The 26627-nt window shown below is 35.3% G+C and overlaps 1 protein-coding gene, 1 long non-coding RNA gene and 4 pseudogenes across 2 annotated transcripts; 3 read left to right on the top strand and 3 right to left on the bottom strand.

Annotated features, from left to right (window-relative positions):
• The first annotated feature begins 228 nt into the window (after positions 1–228).
• On the top strand, positions 229–2387 carry LOC120182567 (annotated as a pseudogene).
• Positions 2388–4331: 1944 nt separating this feature from the next.
• Positions 4332–6477, top strand: LOC120182552 (annotated as a pseudogene).
• A 2189-nt stretch (positions 6478–8666) lies between these two features.
• LOC120182566 lies at positions 8667–15071 on the bottom strand (annotated as a pseudogene).
• A 1167-nt stretch (positions 15072–16238) lies between these two features.
• On the top strand, positions 16239–19601 carry LOC120182549 (pentatricopeptide repeat-containing protein At1g79540-like). The gene has a single exon (XM_039187496.1). The coding sequence runs from the start codon at positions 16312–16314 to the stop codon at positions 18712–18714; it is 2403 nt and encodes an 800-aa protein (XP_039043427.1). The 5' UTR covers positions 16239–16311; the 3' UTR covers positions 18715–19601.
• A 3311-nt stretch (positions 19602–22912) lies between these two features.
• LOC120182559 lies at positions 22913–23765 on the bottom strand. Its single transcript, XR_005521842.1, has 3 exons — positions 23454–23765; positions 23286–23388; positions 22913–23208 (listed from the first exon to the last, which is right to left on the bottom strand). It is a non-coding gene; the product is annotated as an uncharacterized LOC120182559 (long non-coding RNA).
• Positions 23766–25396: 1631 nt separating this feature from the next.
• On the bottom strand, positions 25397–26234 carry LOC120182565 (annotated as a pseudogene).
• Positions 26235–26627: the final 393 nt, after the last annotated feature.

The raw sequence follows: 26627 nt of genomic DNA, 5'->3' as shown, positions 1-26627 counted from the left end.
CAGCCTCTCCGCCTGTTGGTACCTATGGGCTGACTTTTACATGGTTTTACGCGCATTATATTATATACACAATCTGATGGATTCTGCGTTGGAAACTTGTTCATTTGACCAATGAATTTTCCATAATTTGTTTTGGGAGACTTGTTCCTAGTCAACATAGGTACACTTTTGTTCTATATAAATTGATGGATTTCGTAACCCAAAACTCACAAAATAATCAAGGTTGCGAACTGAAGAACACTTTTAAGACATAAATTTTCTTATTTTGATCTGTTGGAGAAACACATGGGTTTGTCGAAGCTAGTTGGTGTGCCATGGTTGCTAGGGATCTTGTTCCTATGCAGCCTTTGCATGGCCGATGTTCATTACTATGACTTCTTTGTAAGTAACTGTTCATTTAGTTTTGCATTACTCTCATACCACATTTGCTAATCATTGTTTAATTATCGCAAGGTCCGAGAATCGAACTTTACAAAACTGTGCAACATGAAGCCGATGCTGGTCGTGAACGATAGTTATCCGGGACCGGAGATTCGGGTTCACAGGGGAGACACTGTGTTTGTCAACGTCCACAATCAAGGATCTTATGGCTTTACCATTCACTGGTAATAATACTATACTTTTCATTTGTTGATGATATCATCTCATCCACTATTTTGGTCGAATTAGGCACGGTGTTAAACAACCAAGGAATCCGTGGTCAGATGGCCCTGAGTTCGTAACGCAATGCCCGATTTAGCCAGGAACAAACTTCACCTTCGAAGTTGCACTGTCCGATGAAATAGGGACCCTGTGGTGGCACGCACATAGTGACTGGACTCGTGGCTCCGTCCATGGCGCCTTTGTAATTCTACCGGCGAAGCACGAAACTTATCCGTTCCACTCTCCTCATGCTGAACAGACAATCATACTTGGTAAGGGATCGACTTGCACACTTTGGTAATTTTTTGTATGATTCATCTGACCGTCGTATCAACTGTTAATGGGCGTAGAATCATGGTATAATGGAGACTATTTGCAATTGCTCCGAAATTCAACTTTAACCGGCCAAGCTATACCCCCACCAGACGCTTACGCTATCAATGGTCATTTAGGAGACACTACCGGATGCAATGGTACGTATAACCAAATTCTATCATCTATATCGGAATGATTATTACATGAACCTTGTTCACCATGTTATCACATGTTGCAGATACGATGTTCGGAATGGAAGTTAATCAACGGGAGACATACCTTCTCCGCATCATCAATGCTGCAATGAACGAAGACAAGTTCTTTTCCATTGCCAATCACACCCTCATCGTCGTTGCACAAGATGCCTCCTACGTTAAAAGGTTTGCAAGCGACTATATAATGATCAGTCCAGGACAAACCATGGATGTTTTGGTCCACGCAAACCAAAACATCGGCCAGTATTACATGGTCATGAGGAATTTCCACGACAGCGCTGCTATGTCCAACAATAACATCACTACTGGTGTTTTCCGGTACAAGAACAGTGTCGGCAGTAAAATTGCCATTACCAGACGTCTCAAACGCTACAAGTAGCTTCGTAAGACGAATTCGGAATTTGAGAGTCAGACAGAACCCGCCCTTGAATGTGCCGAGACAAATCGATCGACGAGTCTACATCGCAATTTCCACGACCTCCATTAACTGCACCAACCAAGAATGTCTTGACGTTTCTCCGACGAGATTCGTCGCGGCAATGAACGACGCGATCTTCCAATTCCCACATGTCGACATTCTCCAAGCATACTACAACAGGAGCATCAATGGTGTTTTCACCAAAGATTTCCCCCTTGAACCACCTGAATTCTATAACTTCACTGGACAATTGAATGGTATCAATCCGAACGTCAGCATGGGGACGAGAGATGTCACCCTAAACTACGGCAAAGTCGTCGAGATCGTCTTCCAAGCAACCCAGTTCGGTGCCGGAGGAAGTCATCCGCTTCATTTGCACGGTTTCAGTTTCTATTCGGTGGGGACTGGTTTAGGCAATTTCAATAATGTCACTGACCCCAAGTCCTACAACCTGGTCGATCCACCACTCATTAACAGTTTAACACCGTGCATGTTCAGGCGAGAGGTTGGGTTGCGCTCAGGTTTATTGCAAACAATCCTGGTAAGTTTTCATTAATCCAAGCAAGGAAATAAAAAAATATTCATCTGTATTAAATTTTATGTCCGTCTCTATTAATCAAGTGACCATGAATTAATTGTGTAAATTGTTTAATATTTCAGGTGTTTGGTTTATGCACTGTCACCTTGAAAGGCATAGCAGCTGGGGTATGGACACAGTTTTCATCGTGAAAAATGGGGCCAACGCAAAGACAAGCATCCGTCCACCGCCGGCCACCGGCATGCCTGTTTGTTCTTGAACTTGGAAGAAAAAGTAGCATTACTGAATGACTAACTGGTTTCCGTAGTGTCCATAAGATCATTTGATTTGTCAATAATATAATAATGAGTTTTAGAAAAAGGTTAGATGAAAATCTAAGAAAAATGCTCCTTTCTGTCTAAAGCTTTATGATTAATGAAGATATTCTATTTATTTTTATTCTAAATTCCAACGATACTACCATCTTAACTTATTCCATAAACAGTGAATATCATAAAATTATGAAATTTATTTGATAGATTTACACATGCAAAGACTTATGACAAATTTGGAAATTTAAAACTCATGAAAAGCTTTAACTATATTAATAAATTGTTATTTATCAAAATTAAATATCTATTTAAATATAAAAAATTAATAATATTTTTTAAATAATATATAATCTATTTGATTCTTACATCGTTTATGAGATTATTCTTTGGATAAAAGTTGAACTCAGTTAAGTACCCCATTAGAATGGCAACTCAACCCCTCGGCTTTCATTGTTTATGAGAGAAAATTTTAGAATGGTGTATATTCACTACAAATTTTATAAGGTAAAATTTGTAAATGAACATAAATTATATCAAAATGATCATTTTAGACACCAAACTTCCAAAAGTTAAATAATAAACATTAAACGTTAGATTTTATTACAAAATGAGCACAACACCATTATCTATCATTAAAGAGGTGATGTGACATGCTAAATTAATAGAAAATATCTCACTTGACCATTTTAATTATAACTAAAATTTCATTTTACTATTAATTTTATTTAAAATATTTTTTATTATGTTACTTAAATTGAAAACAAAATGGATATAAATAAATAAATTATACTACATAAATTACTTGACACATTATTAAAATTTAAGGATTATTTCGATTATTTTTATTTAAGTTTGGATGTATTTTTCTAATTAATGTGATACTATAATTTTCTGGATGTATTTTTTAAAATTGTGTTTAAACTTCTTTAACAAAGTCAAATGTTTGAATCATATCATTCAATAAAAAATAATTACATTGTTTGATAATTCAATATTTGGATCTCGAAAAATTATAAAAAATTATTTTACAAATACAATCATGATTAGTAAATAAATAATTATAAAATAATTTGATGAGTGAATAAATTTTAAATAGCTATAATTAGAATGAAATTTTAGTTATAATTGAGGGGTCAAAGGAGATATTTCCTATTAATTTAGCATGTCATGTCATCCCCTTAACAAAAATTTGAAGTTTAATATCTATTTTATAACTTTTAAAAATCCAATGATAAATTAAATTATTATTATTAAATTTAATGACCATTTATGAATTTGCCATATTTTATATTACTAATGTATATTGGTGCACATCATTAATACTACAGATCAGTGTGCAACACTCACTCTAGACCCATGTTTTTCATTCACAAAAATTGTTTATTTTTCATTTTTAAATTAAAAAAGGTGAATTAAAGATTTAATTAGAAATTATTTTTAAATTATAATTTTTGTTTATTTTATGTTTTTAATTTTTTGGGGTAAAATATACGTCTAATGTTTATTTCATTATTATTTAAGATGTTTAGTCATCAACAGTTGTTAAAAATAATTCTTTTCAGTACTTAACACATATCATTTTCTTTTACTTTTTTTTCCTGATTTTATTTAAAAAACCAAAATCTATAATTTTTTTAAACTACTTAAAATCTCTAAATTATTAAAAAAATTAAACTCCAATTCTCCAAATAACATATTCTAACGTCAAATCAACTATCATTAGTCATCTCTTATATAGTTGGATTTTTATCAATCGGTCACTCTTTTGTCGTTGTACGTCGTAACCCGAAACAAAATAATCACAACATTTTGTTTAATATCGATCGGTCACTTTAGGTGGGCCAGGTTTAAGGAGAATTTGTCGTCCCAATTTCCCCCTTCTCCATCCCACTATCCCTTTTAACCACTCCAAAACCATCCCATCTTTGACTCTCCTGCCCTCCTCCTCTAACTCCAGTTGTCCTCGAATCATTTTAAACTAAAATAAAGTGGATAGTTGGACTGCTTTTGAGGTTTTTCTTTAATTTTGCCCTTTTTCCAAGGCAATCTCACATTGTTGCTAGCTGGCTCCTCTTTCTCCTTCCTGCATGAAACGGAGCCACTGTTGCAATGAAGTATATCCGAGCTAATAGCTTGAAACGCTTGTTCTCGTTAAAGAGACGAAGTTTCGAAGAAGAAGAAGAAGGTGTTGTGCCAAAAGAACACGGGGTTTTCAAAGGAGAAGAAGACAAAGACGGCTGCAAAGGTGGTTTTGGGATTGCACCGGCTGCACAGAGACCTTCTTGGAGATGCTTCTCCTTTGAAGAGATTTTCGTCGCCACCGATGCTTTCAGCTCAGGTCTGCCTCCTTTGAATGGCTTCTTTGTGTTCGACTGCTTTTTTCTTATTAACATCTTCCATTTGATTTTGTTGTGTGTATAAAGCAGAGAATTTGGTCGGAAAAGGAGGGTATGCAGAGGTATACAGAGGAGTACTCAACGACGCCGAGGAAATTGCAGTGAAAAGGCTGACCAAGGCTTGTAGCGACGAAAGGAAAGTGAAGGATTTCTTGACGGAAATCGGCACAATCGGCCATGTCTGTCACCCGAATGTATCGGCACTTTTAGGCTGTTGTATCGACAATGGCCTTTATCTCGTCTTTCAGTTCTCTTCCCGTGGCTCCGTTGCTTCTCGTCTCCATGGTAATACTACCAGTCTCTTCGATTTCGTCTTTCAGTTCTCTTTTCTGGGTTTCATTCGAGTTTTTGTTCATGCAGATCCCAACTCGCCATCAATGGACTGGAAAACAAGGTATAAAATAGCAATCGGTACTGCAAGAGGACTCCATTACTTGCATAAAGTGTGCCAAAGAAGAATAATTCACCGCGACATCAAGTCTTCCAACATTCTATTGACTGCAGATTTCGAACCTCAGGTACCCGTTATCGAAGTTCTGGGTTTTTTTTTCCCGGTGTCCGAGTGTTAATTCTTTTCGAAAATTCACGTTTCAGATATCGGATTTTGGACTAGCAAAATGGCTTCCTTCTCAATGGACGCACCATTCCATTGCTCCAATTGAAGGAACATTTGGGTACTGTAATTCTTCAACAACTATACTCTCTTTGTTTTCCTTCTGGTCTGTAGATTTAGACCGAAATTCATGAAAGATTCAATGATGTTGTAGCCATCTAGCTCCCGAGTACTTCATGCACGGAACCGTGGATGAAAAGACAGACGTGTTTGCATTCGGGGTTTTCTTGTTAGAGATCATATCGGGGAGGAAACCGGTGGACGCCTCTCACCAAAGCTTGCACTGCTGGGTAAATGCCTGCAATTGCAGTTCCTTATTTTTTTTAACCATGAGCGTGATATCACCATGCCTTGCTTACCCTTTCGAACTCGACAGGCGAAACCATTGCTGAACCGTGAAGAGATGGAGACATTGGTGGACCCGAGGCTGGGAGGGTCCTTTGACAGTTCACAGCTAAAGCGACTCGCCTTCACGGCATCGCTCTGCATTCGAGCGCCCTCGGCGTGGCGTCCCACCATGACCGAGGTATTTGATTCAACTTTTTACGTGACCGATGACATATCTGCAAAGGAAATACTAACACATGGCATTCATGATACAGTTGTCTTTTTCCTTGTGACGAACCACATGAAGCAAATGTTGATGATGACTAAATAATCCATTTGTTTATTTTATATAAAATGATAGGTTTTGGAGTTGCTTATGAAGGGGAAACAGATAGAGAGCGGTGGGAAATGCCAGACGAAGAAAAACAAGAAGAATTCTGGGGATTTGAGGATATTGAATATGAATGTCACACTTCTTTCTCAGTTTCACCGGATCATTCTGCCTCTTCTGCTAGTTCTATGAGGGAAAGAAATTAAAAATAAATCCAAAACATGATTTAGACTCAATAGTATAATTGAAGCCAAAATCAATGTATAGTACTATAATTGGAATAAACCTAAAATGTAGTATATAACGTAATTTACCCTATAAAATACAATATGTACATTGTCTTGCTATTCACAAATTGTTCTACAGAAAAACTCGAAAAATAAATAAGATTCTAATTATTTAGAGATAAATAAAGAGTTAAATTGATCAATTTCATAAATTATTTATGATTAATTATTTAATCGATCAAATTTAAAAATAAATAAATCAATCAATTTTTACGAACTAAACCAACTTAACTAAATTAATTAAGCTTCCATATTTGTATGGATGAACAAGAAATTGACCAATAGAATAAGTAACTATTGCTACCAAATGAAAAGAAAATTTTTGAACATAAAAACCCCCAACCAAACATTAATTTCTACAAATAAAATAAAGTGATCATCAATAAATAATCAACGAACCAAAAAAAAAAAAAAAAGAATTAGGCCAATGAGTCACATTGTCATGCCAGCTCTGTTAAATGACATATCCCTAAAGGCTTGGGCTAGCTTGCCCTTGGTGTGGAACCCATGCCAGATGTATTCTTCAAATTATGATCATAACAATTTCCTACTATATATTAGATTTCAATATTAATTTTATCATGAATAACGATCGATAACGAATGAATACGTATACTTTTAAAAATTTGAACTTGTTAATCATAACTTATTAATGCTGTTTGAGACAATAATTCTATACTAGGTACATCATAATGATTGAGTGTATATATATATATATATATATATATATATATATATATATATATATATATATATATATACATTAATTGGAAAGGAATAAATAAAAAATATATATTTAGGTACATATTTATCAACAAAGTGTATGCAATAATTTAGTATTGCAAAAATGTAAGCAGGAACACATGGCGGTTGATGAACAGTTAGGCATGCCCTATTTGATTAATGCTTCCTCATAAAAATAAAAAAACAATTTAAGACCGCAGAAATTTGCGTTAGTTGAACGCTGCAAGTGCTTGTTGTTTAGGAATTGGGGCATCTTTAGCCTTATTTTATGTCTTAATTTAATATATATATATATATATATTCATTGGTTTGTGAAGTAGGGAAGTTGGTTTATCTTATGAAGACTCATAGGAACCGGTGGTGCAACCACAAAATACGATACGTGGGGCTTTGAGATGGCAAACAGTTGTTTCAAGTAAGAATATTATTACATTAATTGATTGACAAAATCTATAATTATTTGGTCTGGGCGAGTTTGATTAATTAAGCTATCCACCTCTATTAATTAATAAATTTACTTGAACACATCAAATATCATGTTATCATTGCAAAAAGGTATATTAAAATCAAGTGTTGTACGTTACAAAATAGAAATATTAAGTAAAGTTAGAGGTTTGAATCCTAAATATGAATTGAACAAAATTATTTTTGATAGATGAATTAAACAAATCGGGTTAGAATGATCATCCTTATAATAGATCTTTATAATATTCGATATCGATCAATGAGTTGAATTTAGGGATCAATCGATCCATGAGTTGAATACTAACTGTTATATCATAATTATTATTTTAAATTTTTATATATTTTTAAAATTTAATGCGTGACTAGATCCCTAAATTATTCCCATTTTCTCACTTTGATTTTTTGTATTTAATTGGAGATGTCACACAACATGTTCTGGCAGACGTTACATGCCAACCATTTTTCTAATGGCATTAGTAACAGTAGGGAGTAATCTTCGAAAAAAATAATTATGTTAGATCCTGATATAGATAAAAAAGTTAAAAAAAGGGGTCAAAGTGCTAGAAGTAGCATACTTTAGGGGGTCAATTTATACATTAAATGAAATAAAAATAATAGCAAATAAGAAAGGGGTAATAGATATTAAGATTCATTTTTATTATTTATAAAACAATATTAAGATTCAATTTTAAATTTATCTATTTTTAAATTTCAAATTGATAATATGACTGCACAAACCGATTTAAGTAGACTAAATTTTATGGCAAATCTTGTCGATATAAATACCAAATACTTACTGGTTTTGTTAGAATTTATCAAAAAGTCATTATCGAAAGGATTTGTGGGTGATCAAAATGTCAACATGTTAAAAGTTGAGTGGCCATTTAAGTAGTTTATTCTTCAATTCCAGGAAACTAAAACCCAAATAACTAATTACCAAATTCTGTTTAAAAAATTACTAGAGATTTTTTTATACTCAAACAAAGCAATAGCAAATAGCAAGAGAAGAAGAAAATCATGAACAAGTCAATTCTCATCCCTATGTTTTGTTTTGCCCGACTGAACTAAAGATACCAGGTCGATGAGGCAGCACCAGAAGTTTCGATTGTTTCACGCCCATAAATGAAGATTGGAGCTTCGAAGATGGTGATGCTTTGCTTCATGTCAACCTTTGCCAAATAATGAGGTACACTGTAAATGCTCGATTGTTTGTCTATAGTAAACATCAAAATTTTTTATGATGATTGCTTCAGGGTTAAGCACTCGGTGCTTCGAGCCTGAAAATATGAATAGCGTGAACCAATGTGCCCTGTATTAGCAAGAGTTATAGCAGGAATACTCGAGCGAGAGTGGCTGATAAAGGCTCCCCACTCGAGTCGATCAAGACAAGTTTACTATTACAGAAAAAGAAAGCTCACATGAGAAACAAAAAATTAAATATTTTTTGTAGGGATTGCTCTACCTTTGAATTCCTTCTCCAACTTCCATTCTGAAAAAAGTTGCCAATCTTCACCGGTGAGCCAACTTCCTTCGATAGAATATCCAAAATTACCTAGTGCAGGGTACTAAGTTTCAATCAACTATGAACGTGTAACATCCGCAATACCGAGTTAGTGACCAAATTGTAAAGTTTCAGAATTTGGTGACTAAAGTATAAGAATGAAATAGTTCAATGATTATTGGATATATATGATGAAGGTTATTTAGTAATTAGTAAAGGAAATAAAGGGCAAAAGGGTCAATTGACCAAGAAATGAATAAAAAAATGGGATTGGTAAGGATAAAGGCACGTGGAAAGGGAAAGAGTTCTCCAGAGTTCTCTTCTCCTTTCTTCTTCTTCTTCACGTGGAAGCCAAGAGCCAAAGGTAAGTTTCTTTGTTTATAATTGAATTGTTGATTTTAAGGTTAGGTTTTAATTATTAGATGATAACTAAGCTTAAGGAAAGCTTAAATCATCTTAAAAGCAAAGGATGGTGGAGTTAGGAGAGATTAAAGATTTAGAGTTTACAAATGAAATCTTGGAATAAAGTTCATTTCTTAGATTGGAAGTTAAATTTGACTTGTCAATGGTTAAATTAAGAGATTTGGAGTGATAGAATTGGATTTATATCATATAGAAAATTTGGTATGATTCTTGAATCTCATAAAAAAGATAGGATTTTGAGGTTAAAGATGATTTACATGGATATAAGTTGGTTCAAGTTATAGTAGTTGAGTTTAATGTCATAAAAGGGGCTTAAAATAGAAGAATTAAGGGAAGAGTTAATGATTTACGTGCTAAAATGTCAGTTCTGGGCAATGTGCATCGATGCACATTCATTGTGCACCGATGCATCGATGATAAATACCAGAAATTGTTTAAGGTGCATCGATGCACATGCAGTGCATCGATGCATGAATTTAAATAGAAAACATCGAATGGGATTTATGCATCGATGCATAAGGAGTGCATCGATGCATCTCCATTAAATACAAACATCGAATAGGATTTATGCATCGATGCATGGTGTAGTGCATCGATGCATACCTTCATTAAAAGATGAAATTGGCTTTTCTTTGAGACTAAGGAGTGATAGTTTCGAATATATCAATCAGTATACTGATAAGTATTAATGTATCATTATGTAGATATAGAATGAAAGCTTGTTCCGGAACAAACTAAGGATTAGGATTGATTCAAACAACGAGGCCCAGGTGAGTGCATACTAGTGATATGTAGTGTTTAATGGAAATAAGACTTGCGATGAGTCTATTTCCTAGAGTAATATGCATGAAGTCATGGACATGATTATGTGTGGTTATAATTATATGTGATTATCTGTATTACATTGATTGTATGTATGCATGACTAAAGATAATGATATGCTTTGTATATGCTATATGATGTATGTAAGACTTTAATATGTAATAATGGAAGAACATGAGATAAGTTATATGATAGAGTCATAAGAAATGAAATGAATATGAGAGAATAAGATAATAAAGTATAAGTTATATGATATGGTATAAGTAATTATACGAGAAATATTAGGAGACTCTAAGAGAATAGTATGAATTCGAGGGCATAAATAAGGATACATAAGTAATATAGGGAAGATTGATAAATTAAAGGAAACTATGGTTTATGTATTATAGTGAAGAGCTACAAAGTTTTATTAAAGAGTATTGTGGAAGTCATGAGAAATTGAACTAAATAAATAGATGGTTGATGTGAATAAAAAGGGAAAATGATATAAAATAAGTTATGAAATTATAGGAATATAGAAGATAAGTCGAGAGATGTAGGGAAATAGAAATATATGTTTATTAAGGGTCATAGGAGAACAAGTATATGTAATATGATAATGAAATATAAGACTATGTGGATACATGGTTATGAGATAAAATATGTAATAATAGGAAAATATGATGAAAGTGAGTTTATAAGAATTGATATGAACTAGGTAAACATGGGTAACAGTATATGCATAATGGAAACATGAGTTGGACAAGTACTTAGTGGTATGATTTATTATGAGAATTAGTATAATGGAGCTATATGAAAAGATTATAATGAATATATGAAATTAAATTAAGTAAAGAGATTAAATTAGTACCTAAATAAAAATACTATTAAATGATATATGTTTAGAAATACATCATAATTTATAATCTATGGGAATACAAAGAAATAGAGCATAATGTAGATAATATGATATCTGTTATTATATATCTATATGATATATGTCATCAGGTAATATGAAAGAACTCTGAAAATTGATATAAGCTAGGAGGAAGTGTTCTATGTGTTATATGTAGCATATATGATCTTATGTGAACAAGATATGATAAGTATGTTTACATGAATAAATGTGATTGGGTGAGAAATGATAGAAATTATATGAAAACATGATATATGTGACATGAGAATGATATGAAAATGATCTACGTGTAAGTGAACTATGTGACTATGTGATAATATGAAACGAAGCTATGTGATACGTGATATGGGAAGTGAATTACAAGTTTATGTGAAATGATAAGTATAAAAGAAAATGCCCATGTTATGTGTCTTGAGAGCTAGGGGTATAGTTGGCATGCCAAGAGTAGAGGGTCTACGCGGTCCTTCGGGACAATATTCTACGCGGTCCTTCGGGATATATATATATTCTTTGGAACATGTGTGAAGTCTGGTGAGACACATATATGATCCCTAGCATATGTATATGATTCTTAAGGAATTCTATGTGGTCCTTATGGACATCATTATATGGCACTACGGTGTAATTCTACGCAGCACTTCGGTGCATTTATACGAGCTGTGGTGACAGCATAGTGCACAACCTCACAATACTCAGATACCTTAGGTTCTCAATATGATATCATGGGCCAAGAAACTCATTAATACAAATTCATGAATGTTAAAGTAATATGCTTACAGGTATGGATATTGGTGATATGAGAACAATGTATGTGATATATGTATATGATTTGTGATATGATGTTGTGTGTGTATAGTGTTTGATTGAAAAGGTTAACCATAAAAGTATGTGACTACATGATAAACTGTTAATGATGAATTATGTGTATGTATGTATTTATTGTAATTAATCTGATACGAGTTTATAGGATACAAAGAATGCATGGTATTGGTATAACATGATAGAACAGAATATGCATGTATTGATATATGTTATAAAGTGCATTATAAGTTGTTATGCCTCACTAAGTCTTCGACTTAGCGTGTGATTGTTTCACACGTAGGTTTCGAGAAGAGTAAAGAGTAATGCGGAGCAAGACAGGTCAGTTCTCCTTACCAAATGTCGGATCAGAAAATATATGTACTGTTTATAGAGTGTAGTTGGCATGTAGTCTAAAGATATAAATTATATGAACTCTGATATATTTTGTAAACGTTTTGAATAAGTTAAATGTTATCAAAGTTTTTAAATTACTCACTATTTTATACGAATAAATGTTTGAAAAGTCAATGTGACACTTCGGACTCGTATCCGGGTCGGATACGGGTTGGGGGTGTTACAGAACACTTCAAGCAATATAAATCATGTGTATATGAAGTTTCTAGTCAACAAGCATTTTTCTTGAAAACCCCGTGTCTAACACTGATCTCCGACACATGGATACGGAATATGACCTCCAAGGATCCTCCAAATACATGGAAAACCTTAGAAAAGTCTAACCATACCTGTATCATATATACATATCCATGTCTGACACTTACACCCGAGTCCGAGCAACGTTGGTGGGTACTAAGCTCAAAGGTATACTAGCTTTGAATGTCTCAACCTTCTCAATGTATCCCTCATTAGCCCTTTGAACTCCCAATACCGAAAGCAAATAAGATGGAGCTACAAGTTTCATATCAGTATCTTGAAGCATAAAAAACAATAAAGAGGACCTCACATACCATAATGCTTAAAGAATCATTTAAGAAATATTTTTGCTCCATAAGAACAACCTCCTCAAAGAATTTAGACAGACGACCTTCGACCATTTTGTCTATGACCATCTGAGACTTTCCAGTACTTTCAGCCTGACATACAAAATAAATTAGTATTCACAAAAATGAAGTCTTAAGACTGGATGATCATATGTTTATTGCGAGGATTATCCATACAATGTGATGCCATTATCCACACAAAATAATTATATATACCTGACACGTTAGAATCTCAAAAAGTGTAGTGTGATTATCACATAAAAATCAAATTGGTATCCATAATTTACAGATACCTGAGATTTTAGAATCTCGATTCATTGTTAAGTGCATCAGAGGTCACAAATTCCTTTGTTAAGAATAATGGTTTTACTGCCACAATATGCATTGCTAGCTCTGAGCCAACCTTCTGGAGGGCATCCACTTGAGAAATCTCATTCTCAGCTTCGAGAGATAAAATTCCAGCGATTCGACCTAAACCTACAACCACAAAAGAAAATTATTATATCGTTGTCGGGCCCAAATTCAATTTTTCCTATGAGGCAGTAGATAACATGTTGAAAGCTGGGGGGGGGAGGGGGGGGGGGAAGCACACGCTCCATAAAAATGTTGCCTATGAAGCAATGCAAAACTGGAAGAAAAAAAAAACACTACCTGGTTGAGGACATCTATGGAGGTAAGCAGAAATAACACCGCTTGAAGATGTTGACATCACAACGCCCCTCCTCAGTTTTATATTCTCACCTATTATTGCAGCCACTTCTGTAACTGCATTTTGAATGGTTGTCTCCCCGCTAATTTTTGGATGGTCAAGATTTAATTTTAAGTCCTGGTAGCAATAATCATGGGATTTCAGATGGCAATTCCAGTCAAAGTTGCAAAAGCGCGGAAGATTGGATATATGCTCAATAAAATACTAACATAAGTAACTTATTCTAACCTACCAGATCTTTTTACTCACAGGTTTGATGGGGAAATACATGTTTAAACAAGAACAAGCTCGTCACAAAAGTTAAAATACAGTCCAATTTTTCATACCCCTAAAAGAATGTCGGACATGCATCCTTAGATGAGATCCTAAGACAATTTATGTATGCAAAAGGGTAAAAACGAACAAAAATCTCATGCCGGTTTAATAAGTAAAAAATAACAAGCTCTTAGAATAGAAATTTCTAACCTCCAAACACTCGGGACCAAACGAAAAAACCCCATGAACCTGTTGGGAAGAGTTTTCAACCAACAAAGCTTGCTTTGCCAATGCCAAAGCCTGTATGAAACACAATATCAGTAAATTACGAGCAATAATACAGTACAAAAAGTAACAACAATAATGCAACCAATGGAAATAGAGCATAATATTCAAATTAACTGAATACAAACAAAAACTTCCAAGAATAGACTTCAAATTCAATTATGCATAAACAAAAAAATCATTGATCCCCCGGTTACCAGGTACTCAAAAATTTAATTCTTTGCAACAAAATCCGTCTCGCAAATAAGTTCGATTACAGCAGCCTTGCCCTCATTTTGGGCCAAAGCAAGCAGACCCTCGGTAGCAGCCCTTGATGACTTCTTCATGGCCAAAACTTTTCCTCTTTTCCTCAATTCTTTCTGTGCAGCCTCTGCATATACAATCAAAAACCATAATCCAAAAGGTAAACAAAAAGGGAAAAACAAAATATCAGAGCAAAACAAAGTCAGGGTATAGTATATTCTATACCAATATCCCAATTGCAATCAACAAGAGAAGCCTTGACATCCTTTATGGGAGCACTTGTTCTTTCCCTGAGTTGCTTAATAAGGCTCATTTGTTCAGCAGAAGAAGATGATGTCTGAGAGTTGAACCTTCTCGAAACCCAATACAAGTAGGCATTTTTTGAGGCTTTGGTGTTTGTTGATTGAGCAAAGGAGGCTCCTTTGGTTGCCCAAGTAGAGTATCCATGTCCACTACAAATATTCAGCCTGGTGTGGTACAATAAGGTCCCAAGTGGATGCTTTGAATTCCTGAAGAAAGCCATTTTTCTATACCCCTTATATCTTTGCTGCAAATAACAATATTTCATGAGAATTTCATAAGAAAAAGGACCTACCAGCGTTGTCGGGCGTCGGGTAAAGGAGAAGCAGGAGACTCGAGATTCAACAAAACCCTGAACCCTGAAGAGAAAAAGGCCAGGGAGCTTGTGATGCTTTGTGAAGTGTTAGATCCAACGGCCAAATTTTATTTTTCTCTTACGGCTAGGATTAATCATATCATGTTATATATAATAATAATAAAAAATCACTTTTTTAAGTCATTAAATATGTGGAGCACTATAGCAAAATCACAAAGATAATGAGATAGGAAAAAAAATTCACCTATTGTAGCTCAAACTTATTCTATGAAAAAAAGTTACTTTAAACAATAATACAAGGAAGATTCATAGAGTAGAGGGCGTCTTTATAAAGATAGGATTATGAGACGGGTTTTATATAGTTTGAGCGATATAGAAAAAGATGATTATATTGAAAGTTTTTGAATATATACAGTAAGAGAAAATATATATGTTATTCGAATGTCTTTTTAAAAATATCATCATTCAAATATATTCTATCATATACAGTAGCAAAAATAATTCTCCCTGCACTCTAAATGATAAAAATTTATATGTATTATATTATGGGGTCCAACTTTGTCGGAGCATCACATTAATATTATCACTTAGGTTATTTTAAAACAATTCTAATTAATATGGAGTGATATAATATGATTAAAAAATTATTAAATTTGATAAAATAATTACTTTCGTCTTTATTATTTATTTTTAAAATATTTTAATTTTATTTTTGGATAAAAATGTTTATATTTTAAAGTGTTTTTCATTTATTAACTAACAATTTCTATCTATAAAAGAATTTTTTTACTTGAAAATGAAATATTAAGTTCTAAAATGTTTAAAAAAATAAATATCAAAATAATTATTTTATAAATAGTAAGGGTTAATTTTGATATTATGCTAAACAATTTAACCCACAGTAATATTTCTCTTTCTTCGATCAAAAAAGAAATATTTTTCTCATACACCCAAATGACATGGGCATATGGTGTTATGCATTCCAAATTCCATAAACCCCATCTCCAACCTATTGAAGCGCCGCCGCCGCCGAATTGTGCATCACCGGTACAATCTTCTCCTCCGACGTGGCCTGTTGTCTCTTAATCTTGTTGTCTTATTGTTTCGAAAACCATTAATAACAAGACAATAAAGACTTCACTCTCAATTCAGTGTTTGGTAATGAGACTGCAATCTCTCATTTTCCGCCCAATCACTCACTTCTCTTCCAAGACCTCAAAATTGCATTCTCTCAGCAACCCTCCCTCTTCCTCCCTCAAAGATTTCTCCGTTTCCGATGAAATCCACTTCATTCTCAACTCTGTTAACCCCGTGGAACCCGCATTGGAACCTCTGCTCCCTTTCCTTTCTCCCGATATCGTCACTTCCGTTATCCGAAACCAACCCAACCCTCAAATGGGTTTCCGTTTCTTCATCTGGGCGATGCAGAGGAAGCGCCTACACAGCTACGCATCCGAAAAGCTTGTTCTCGACATGTTGATCCGCAAGGACAATGCCTTCGACATGTTATGGCAAACTCTCGAGGAAGTCAAGGAATGCGGAGTTGTGATCGCGCCCAACGTCTTTAAGATCTTGATCTCGGGGTATTGGAAGATGGGTTTCGAGGAAAAAGCCGTGGAGTGTTTCGAGAAGATGAAAGGTTTTGATTGCAAGCCTGATTTGTTTACTTTCAATGCTATATTATACGTTTTGATTCGTAAGAAGGTACTTTTGTTAGCTTTAGCTGTTTACAATCAGATGTTGAAGTCTAATCATACGCCTAACAAAGCTACTTTTAGTATTTTGCTTAATGGCTTGTGTAAAGACGGGAAAACTGAGGATGCACTTAAGTTGTTCGATGAAATGACTCTGAGGGGTATAGATCCAAATAGGTGTATATATACCATAATCATTTCGGCTTTGTGCGGAGCTGAAAGGGCTGATGATGCTTGTAGGTTGTTAGGTAAGATGAAGGAGAGTGGCTGTTCCCCTGATTTTGTTGCTTATAATGCTTTGCTTCATGGGTTTTGTGAGTTGGGTCGGGTTGATGAAGCTATAGCACTTTTGCAGTCTTTTCAAAAGGACGGCTTTGCACTCGATTTACGCTGTTATAGTAGTTTTATTAACAGTTTGTTTAAAGCTAGGAGATATGAGGAAGCCACTGAATGGTATACAAAGATGACTGAGGAGAATATTACGCCTGATGTCGTTTTATATGCAATCATGCTCCAGGGTTTATCAAAAGCAGGCAAAGTTGATGATGCAATGAAGTTGTTGAATGAGATGAATGAAAGAGGTTTAGTTCCCGATACCTACTGTTACAATGCTGTGATTAAAGGGTTTTGTGGCATTGGTCTTTTGGATCAAGCACGTTCCCTTAAGCTTGAGATTTCAAAACATGATTGCTTTCCTAATACCTGCACTTACACGATTCTCATTAGTGGTATGTGCAGGAATGGGTTGGTTGGGGAGGCTCAGCAAATTTTTGATGAGATGGAAAAGCTGGGATGTTATCCCTCAGTTCATACATTTAATGCTCTTATTCATGGACTTTCTATGGCTGGTCAGCTTGAGAAAGCAAACCTTCTGTTTTACAAAATGGAAATAGGGAGAAATCCTTCGTTGTTTCTTTGGCTTTCTCATGGACCCTCACGAGTTCTTGACAATTCAAGCCTACGAACTATGGTCGAGCAACTTTATGAGTCTGGAAAGATTCTTAAGGCATACAGGATTCTTATGCAACTCGCTGATGGTGGGAATGTACCCGACATCTTTACTTACAACATATTGATCCATGGGTTTTGCAAAGAAGGCAACATTAATGGTGCTTTCAAGCTGTTCAAGGAGATGCAACTCAAGGGGATTTCTCCTGATAATGTGACCTATGGAACTCTTATTAATGGTTTCCAGAGAGCTGGAAGAGAAGATGATGCCTTTAGAATCTTTGATCAAATGGAAAAGAATGGGTGTAAACCCAGTTTGGCAGTTTATAAATCACTTATGACTTGGTCATGTCGAAGAAGGAAGGTTTCATTAGCTTTTAATCTTTGGTTGAAATATCTGAGCAGCCTTCCTGGTCGGGAAGATGCAGTTATCAAAGAAATTGAAAAACATTTTGTTGAGGGAGAAGTAGAAAAGGCAATTCTGCATTTGCTCGATCTGGACTTCAAATTAAATAATTTTAGTTTAGCACCCTATACAATCTGGCTTATTGGGTTCTGTCAAGTAAGAAAAGTTGAAGAAGCTTTGAAGATATTCTTTATTCTGGATGAAAGAAAGATTACTGTCCCCCCTCCTAGTTGTGTAAAGTTGATAGTTGGTCTGTGCAAAGAAGGAAATTTGGACCAGGCAGTTGATCTGTTCCTATATACACTAGAAAAGGGTTACAAATTAATGCCTAGAGTTTGCAACTATTTGCTTAGGTCTCTTCTTCGGTCTAAAGATAAACAGATGCTTGCCCTTGATCTTTTGAATCAAATGAACTCTCACAGATATGATTTGGATGCATACCTTTATGGATTTACCAAGTCTCTTTTGTATAGACATCGGGATACATGGAAGATGAGATGTCTGGCACCAGGATGAATTTTCAACTAATGTGACGTGAAGGTTGCAGAATATATATCTTTTGGCTACTGTAGAGGCTTTTGACTCAACTTATTCAGGATTAATGTGGCTGATTCCTATTTTAGGATCAATACTGGATTTCATTGAAATTGGCTAAAGAGGCTTTTAGTTCAGAGTAATGATCTTTCAAGCCTGAACTTCGCCAATCTTCTGTTTGCATGATTTCATCATGTAATCCTTGTACAACAAGGACCAAGGAGCCTGTCACATTTTTCTTTTCATCTCTCTTTTGTATACTTTTCTTTGATTTCAATACTGGAGTTCAATTTTCAGTGGAGTGATTCAAGAATAACAAGAAGTTTTTGGAAAATGGATGGCATCAAACTTTTGTATGCATCCTTGTGACTGTACACCGATTTAGTTTGTAAATTTAATTTGTCAGAAAAGTAGGAAAAGTTCATCTACATGAATAAAAGCTGCTTCACCGTTAATTAATTGCCATCATCTTTCTTTGTGAATTTTCTCTTTAGTTTGGCTTATAATTGTGTTGCAGGGTTTCTAATTGGTATTTTTAAACTTGTTTACCATGTGATGAAAAATCGGTGTGACTATTATTACATTTTATGCTATTTTAACCTCCTTTTTTACTTTCTTCTTTCAGATGGTTGTGGTTTGTAAATGATGTTTATCAACTTGTTGGCCTATATTACTACTTCTGATGCTGAATGCTAATAATTTGTGAATGGCATATGATGTAATCAATCATTCAGATAACGCAATGTTTTTCTTGTTCATCTCCTTATATTAAGAGGAGCTGTGACTGCTCTGTACATGCTCAATTTTAATGATCCAGATATGTGTTTCCTAGTACCTGGTCTTCTTTCCTCTGTTGTATGCTTTGCCGCAAACTGAAACTTGAGGAAGGGGAAGGAAATACAGAGGAATTCTTTGAAAGTCCCAGATGCAAATGAATGGGGGTTTGGCACTTAGTTAAGTTGCCTTTTAATTTTTGTTTCATTTTGGTTGCTGTTTTTTTTCTAGTTGACTCTTGTGACAGGATACTCCAGATTTAAGTGAACTCTGCATATCAGCTGCTGGTAGCACTTGAATAAATTGATATAGGATTATTGAGATGGAAGAGGAAAAAGTAAGAAGAAGAATTTCAGCAAAGAGCCTACTAGTGGTCTCAAGAGAAAATAAGCAGCCATGAACAAGAAGGACGAGGCAGCAAGTATATAACATTTTGGAAGTAATCAGACTGAAGAAGTTGCAGGCAAGAGATACATCTAATGTTCTGCAGAGAATGTCTTAATTTCTTCCCTCACTGGTATTGAGGCGGAGTGATCTTTCTGGGGAGTAAGTTTTTACTCTCTAATGGTGATCAAAACAAAGTTTGGTGATATGTCGGTCTCAGGTAAAAAGCAGACAGTCATGAGCAAGGTATTTGGATGTACTGCATTGTTGTTCAGTTATGTTTATGTTTGATTTGCATGTTTTGTGCCTTGAACTAAACATCTATTATATAAATTGTTCGATTGTTATAACCAAATCATGAGTTCTCATTAGTCCTAGCAACTTTGGATACGATTCAATAACATGATGTGAACAGAGCATGAAAATGTAACACAAATATGGTAGGAATCCATGAATGTGCCATAATACATGAATTATTATGCTTGAAAATATACAAAAACGACAACAGTTCACAAATTGTCAGGTCAGTTGCTATTGCTAGCTGCTGTTTTAGAGGAAGTTACAGATATGGGTGACCCATATGTATATAAAATGTAAACTGCTAAACAAAATTATGACGCATGCAAATATATGAACATGCTAAACTGTTTTAGAGGAAGTTACGAATTGTCAGGTTGGTGCTTACACTAGCTGTTTTGTCAGGAGAAACTGTAGTTGTGAGTGATCCAGATGCATAGGATAGATTTTAAATTCCTTTTGTGAGTAAGAGTTGAAAACTAGCTTGTTTTTCCAAGGTAGTTTAAGCAGTTGGTATAGGAAGCTGTGGAGATTCATTTTGTTGAGCAATTACCCAAAGAAGCAAATTATATCCTAACCATTCTTTACTGATTTGTTGATATTCTATCTTTAACTTTTTAATATTTTTGATTGAATGCAGATCTAGAAGCGTTCTATTATTTGGACGATGCTGTTGGCTAGGTACATTTCTTAAAAGTCAAAAGTTACCTGCTTGTTGTGCTTTCATGATGTCTCAAAGGTGGTGGTCGTTGTTAGGTTGTAGTCGCATCTAGGTGTGCTTGTGCTTGTGCTGTGTGTGCATCAAGTGTTATTGTGGCAAAGCATGTTATTGCCTCAGCACCATGGTTTTTGCAAATTAATCTGAGAAGGTCAAGGATACTGAAAGAGCTCCTGATGCCATTCCTTGTGGTGTTTACCCCTATTTTTCTTCCATTGGTATATATGCAATTTCTTTCTTAATTCTGGTATCATACAGGTCAGCTTTTAAGAATTTTTAGCCGAGTTGTTTTGGACTTCGGGTCAGCGATTTCACCTTCTATATTACCCCCTTTTTTTTCATTTATGACCTGCTTAATGCTTAAAGTATACTCATTTTGTTGACAATGGGTCCTTTGTAATAATATGATCTTTGAGTCATTTTTCATATTGGATGCTTCTATCCATTCTAATGTTCGTGCAATATGTACTCATCGGCAGGCAACACCCCAAGTCCTAAACATTCATTGAGTTAAACTGTGTTATGAAAAACTTGCTGAACTAGTAATCTGACACTATCTTTGTGCTTGGATGTGTTGTATTTCTTAGCTTTGACCTAGAGGAGTTAAATCTATTTATATAGACATGTAACATGCAGGATTTCTCCAAGAATTCACTATTGCTTTCGTCACCTGCCTCTCTATAACTCAAAGAATTGAATAGGAGTTTTGATGAGGACGAAAGTGATGAAGTTGAGTGCAACAAAGCCACCAGATTCAACATTTTCATGGCTTCAAAGAACGACTATTTCAGGTCAATATGCTGAGTCAGTAACAAGTACTAAACCGATGTATAGACTTTCATGATGAATCCTCTATCATTGTCGTGTTCGGTATGCAGTATAAATATTTGAGTACAATGATAATGGCATCCTTCTCTAGGTAAATCCTTTCAACAATGTTGAGATTTAAGAATACAAAGTAGAATGTTGAGTTTTCAGGTTAACACAGCCCGTGCAAGTGAAAAAAGAATAGAATGATGTAAATTTCCACCTGTAAGCTCGTTCTAGGATGACGAGTACTGAACTCTGTTAGCCTCTAACATTACTGATACTTCATTCTCTGCGTCGCAAACTGGCATGAATTGAGCTTCAAGATCAGTGATAACTTCTTCCATGCTTGTTGGCATTTGGTCTACATAAACGGTAAAACCAGGTGTTTCGTCTTTAGCTTCGTCACTGACATTCGCCATCTCTTTCTTTCCGACTTCAACTTGTCCTGCAGTCTATGCTCATTTTCTCGTGCTTGTTAATCATTTACTTCATGCTTATTTTCTCCGTTTCCGCCTCGTCTTCTTCATCATCGACATCTCCAACAGTAACTTTTATCTACTATAGTTTGTATTTGTTTTAGAATTTTCTTATGCCAAATTCATCTTAATCTTGGTTTCTTCTTGTTCAGTTTTATATTCTTATAAATCGAGAATTCCTTTTTCCTTCCGGACATGCCTTACTCCTCCGATATCATCATCCATAACTCCCTGATCAAGACTGCTTTGGTTGGCATAGCCAATAGTAGTCCAAGGATGAAAAAGTATTCCAGAAAAGGCCCATTGTGATGTTTGAGGTGAAGGCAGAGGTATATTCGGTCTATCATTTTGAGAATAAGAATAGAACGATGAATTCATCGGAGACGATTGCATTGCAAAAATACCATCATCACCAAAATGGTGTACTGGTGAATAAGTTTCAATTCGGATGGTTTGAAGTGATTGAGATCTCTCAACTGAAGCCGCTGGACCGCCACCTGATCTAAGCTAATTTACTTTCAATGCGGACTTGGGATTCGATTGAATCACTGCTGGGGAGAAGGACGAGGGCGAAACTAATACCAGGGCTAGCTTTCTTCAAGGGAGTGAAAGACGGTGTTATAAACGAATCTAACAACAGCTGTGGAAACTCTTTAAAGATATTGTGATTTTTAAGGAACAAATCACGTCCGCTACAACCGTTATGCATTGATTATTTAGTATAAACTACTTAAGGTTGTGTTGAATGTTTTCTTAAATAAGGTTACATAAGAGGAACAACAATAGGAGCAGGTGGAACCCATTGTTGAGTAGGTGAACACTCCCAGACACTTTGCTATAACTCAAACTGAAATGCTGGGGAACCCAAGTTTTTCCTTTGGACTCCATTCCTCTCGACGCCTCCCTCTGGTTTTCCTTGACTGCATTCTTCGCTTCTTTCACTTTCTACCAATTCCGACTCATTATGGCCTCACTTACATTGCTCCACACGGCTGCTGATTCGGTCGATTCCACCCGCTAACAAAACACAAAAAAAAAATTCATTCCTACAAAAAAGAAGAGATTTATTTCTTTTCGTTCATTAAGGAATTTACCTGCAGATCTTTAACTACAGAAGTTCACAGCTCTGAATACACTTCTTCTGCATTGTATATAACCCTCAACTCCCCGCTATTATTGTCCTTTACTGTCACTGTTCTGCATTCAATACATATGAGATATTTAAAGGAAGCTGATAGGGAAAAAGGAGAATATTTAAATACCTATCCCAATGGCCATCAAGTTCGAAAAGGATCCTCTTTGTTGATGTTTCAAAGATCTTTCCTTTAAGTGATCTGTGGCTTCGTCTAAGGCCAAGAAAAGACTTGGGTCCGTATTGTAACTCGGCTTCGAACTCGGTTTCTTTGCACCCGACTCCAACATTTCCAGCCCAATCAGCTCCGGGCAGCGGAAGAAATCTTATCAAAAGGTTGGGGGAGTTCATTTCATACGTCTCGCCTCGACTCGAGAGCTTCAGCTGCCTCTTCCCTCGGACCTTGACGTCCACTGAAGCACCTACAATAACATCATTATCATTAAACATAGACAAAAGCATTTTTATATATAAGCCAATGACATACGAAGATGAACACGAACACGAACCAGTGAACTTTGAGATGCATTGTTGACACCAGATGAGTTCAATGTTATGTTCCTTCGTCAGTAGCATGCAGTGCCGAAACCGGTAGATGGTGAGAAATCTGTTTTCAAATTTGGAGTAAAATGAAACAAATAATCACGCGAGGGAGCAATAAACCGAAAAGGCTCACCTGCTCGAGGACGACATTGAGAGTGGCCCTCGAGACGTGATGAGTCTCACCGAGAACTAGATTGAAAGGGACGACCCCGAATACTAGAGGACGAGACGCGGATATGCTAAAAGCCACGACCGATAAGAATCTTTCGAGGGGGTTGTCGGGAACGTTACATCGGGTCAGAAGCATGTCGGCGCCGGTACAATACACTTGTTCTCCATAGCACTGAAGATGTGACTAGGGTAAGTTGAACAGAGGTGGTAGCTGAACCAACACAATCACGGCATTAATTCATGTCTACTACAGAAGAACTCTATATCAAATAATTAAATGAACTCTACGTCCCACATAATATTATAAAACAATATTATTCTAATGAAAAGGGAATCCAATAACTAACCTTGAAGTGGGTGAGATCAGATCCTGGCCGTACATTCTTGAAAAGAGAGAGTGTTCTTTGGATCAAATTGGGAGCCCTGTAATCAGCTTCTGATTCACCATCTATTGAAAGTGGCTTTGTAAGAACTACTTTTATGTCTTCCTTGCTTCTTGACTGCCCACATCAAAGTCTACCATCAATAATATTAATAATAAAATCAACTGCACGTTAATCCAGCGATCTTACAATAATGATGCTAATCAAATTAAGACTCAACCGATCTTATAAAATCAATTTATACGATTATTTAGCTATTTGTTTTACCATTTTTAATTTCTACTACAGAACTAATTATGTTTTTGGTGTTAGGCAATGAGATATGGATTATTAGTTCATATATTGTGATTGTTTTAAATTTCTACACATAATCTTAATTAATTATTAAATATTGTTAATTAAAAAATTAAATAAAAACATAAACAAAATAAAAAAATTCAAACATAAACAATAATATATATATATATATATATATAAATGAATTTAGGGTAAACTACTGACTTAGTCACTTTCGTTTGAGTTTTTAAATTTATAGTTATTGGATTCGAAAAAAATATAAGTTTTGGTCACTTAAGTTATCGTTTTATTAAGATTTGATTACTGAGACGTTAGCTTTCGTGAGTTGGATGATGGGACACGTTAGTAACAAGGTTTAATTTTTATTTTAACCCTTGATCTTTAGATAAATTACTAATTATGGGTCTTTTTATAAATCTAAAATAGTTTAGGGATAAAATATCAATTTACCCCTTTTTCAATATGTTTTCTTCCCCACCCTATTATCTCCGCGGCTTCCTTTGCTTCATCTATAAACCCTTTTCTTTCTCTCTCATTTTGGCTTTAGCATTTTCTTCCCCCAAACATTTCTTCTTTTTATATGAATCACCTGTTCTTCTGAAAAATGGGTTATCTTGAATCAAAAAAAACACCTAAAAGAGAAAAAAAAATGAGAAAACAGACAGAAATAAGAAAATGGCTATCTTTTTTTTGTAATGGAAGTGAAGTTACCAGAGATTACAGAGAGGAGACGCTCACATCTCCTGAGAAACTCCCAATGGAGATGGGTTTTCAAACCGAGTCTTCTTATGATGTGATCGAGAAATGAAAGCGGTGTAATTGGGTGCATCTTCCATTTCAGAGTGGAGAGTACCAAAAGCTCCATTCTTTGTATTGTTTTGGCCTTGAAAACGTAATTTGTTTCCTCAACTTGCAGGTCTAGAAGGAGAGGCACTTGTGTTTCTTCAACTTTTGCAGCCAAAGAGACAAGTGACGGCTACGAGTTGGATCATCCAAGGCTTATCGCTTTGAAACTCGAAGATACACAGGAACCTATCGAGATAGTTAATGGAGAGAACAGCTGTGTGAGTGGTGAACCTGTAGCGAGCATTGACTTTGATCGTCCACTCCAAGGCCTCACGCCGAACCATTGCTAGATACTCAGCGATTCCCACGTCGAAACAAGGTGGCTGCTGCTCTGTTTCTTTAGTGAAGAGTGAATGAAGCTCCTCGTCTTCCCAAAACAAATCTTGCTCCAAAAGTAGGGAAAACGAAGGGTTCCCGCCATTGTTATATCCCATGGAAGAACTCTCTTCTTCCAAACCTTCACCTACATCATTTCGCTTTCGTCCCATTTCTCTTCTTCGCAGTAGAAAGTGTCTAGCAGGAACGAAGGGTGATTGTTTTGTTGTTCATATTGCTGTATTGCCATCTTCTGAGTGGAAGAAGAAGGGTTTTTGAGTCCAGGTAACTCAGTATGGGAAGGAAAACATCCATAAATGAAAGGTAGTAGGGAGACCCATCTCCGTTTTACTGGGTTTTCCTTGAGGTGAGCTGTGGCTGGGAGTGTAGAGAGGATGATAATATAGGCATAGAAGAAATAATGAAATCAAACTTCATACGCCAGGGGTTTAGAGATGAAGCGGGGGAAGCGGCGGAGAAGATAGGGCTGGGGAAGAAAACACTGGAAAAAAAAGGAGCAAATTGATATTTTATCCCTAAACTATTTTGGATTTATAAAAAGACACCTGATTAGCAATTTATTTAAAGTTCAAGGGTTAAAATGAAAATTAAACTTTTTTACTAACATATCACGTCATCCAATTCACGGTAGCTAACGTCTCAGTGACCAAATCTAATAAAACGACAACATAAGTGATCAAAAACTTATGTTTTTTTAATCCAATGACCATAAATTTATAAAACTAAAA

The sequence above is a fragment of the Hibiscus syriacus genome, unplaced genomic scaffold (genome assembly GCF_006381635.1).
Source record: "Hibiscus syriacus cultivar Baekdansim isolate YM2019G1 unplaced genomic scaffold, ASM638163v2 tig00112688_pilon, whole genome shotgun sequence".
Lineage (NCBI taxonomy): Eukaryota > Viridiplantae > Streptophyta > Magnoliopsida > Malvales > Malvaceae > Hibiscus > Hibiscus syriacus.
The sequence above is the reverse complement of the archived record's forward strand: the minus strand, read 5'-3'. Positions and strand labels throughout refer to the sequence as shown.

Coding starts and splice junctions, on each gene's coding strand:
- LOC120182549 (XM_039187496.1), top strand. CDS start 16,312: ATGAGACTGCAATCTCTCATTTTCCGCCCAATCACTCACTTCTCTTCC.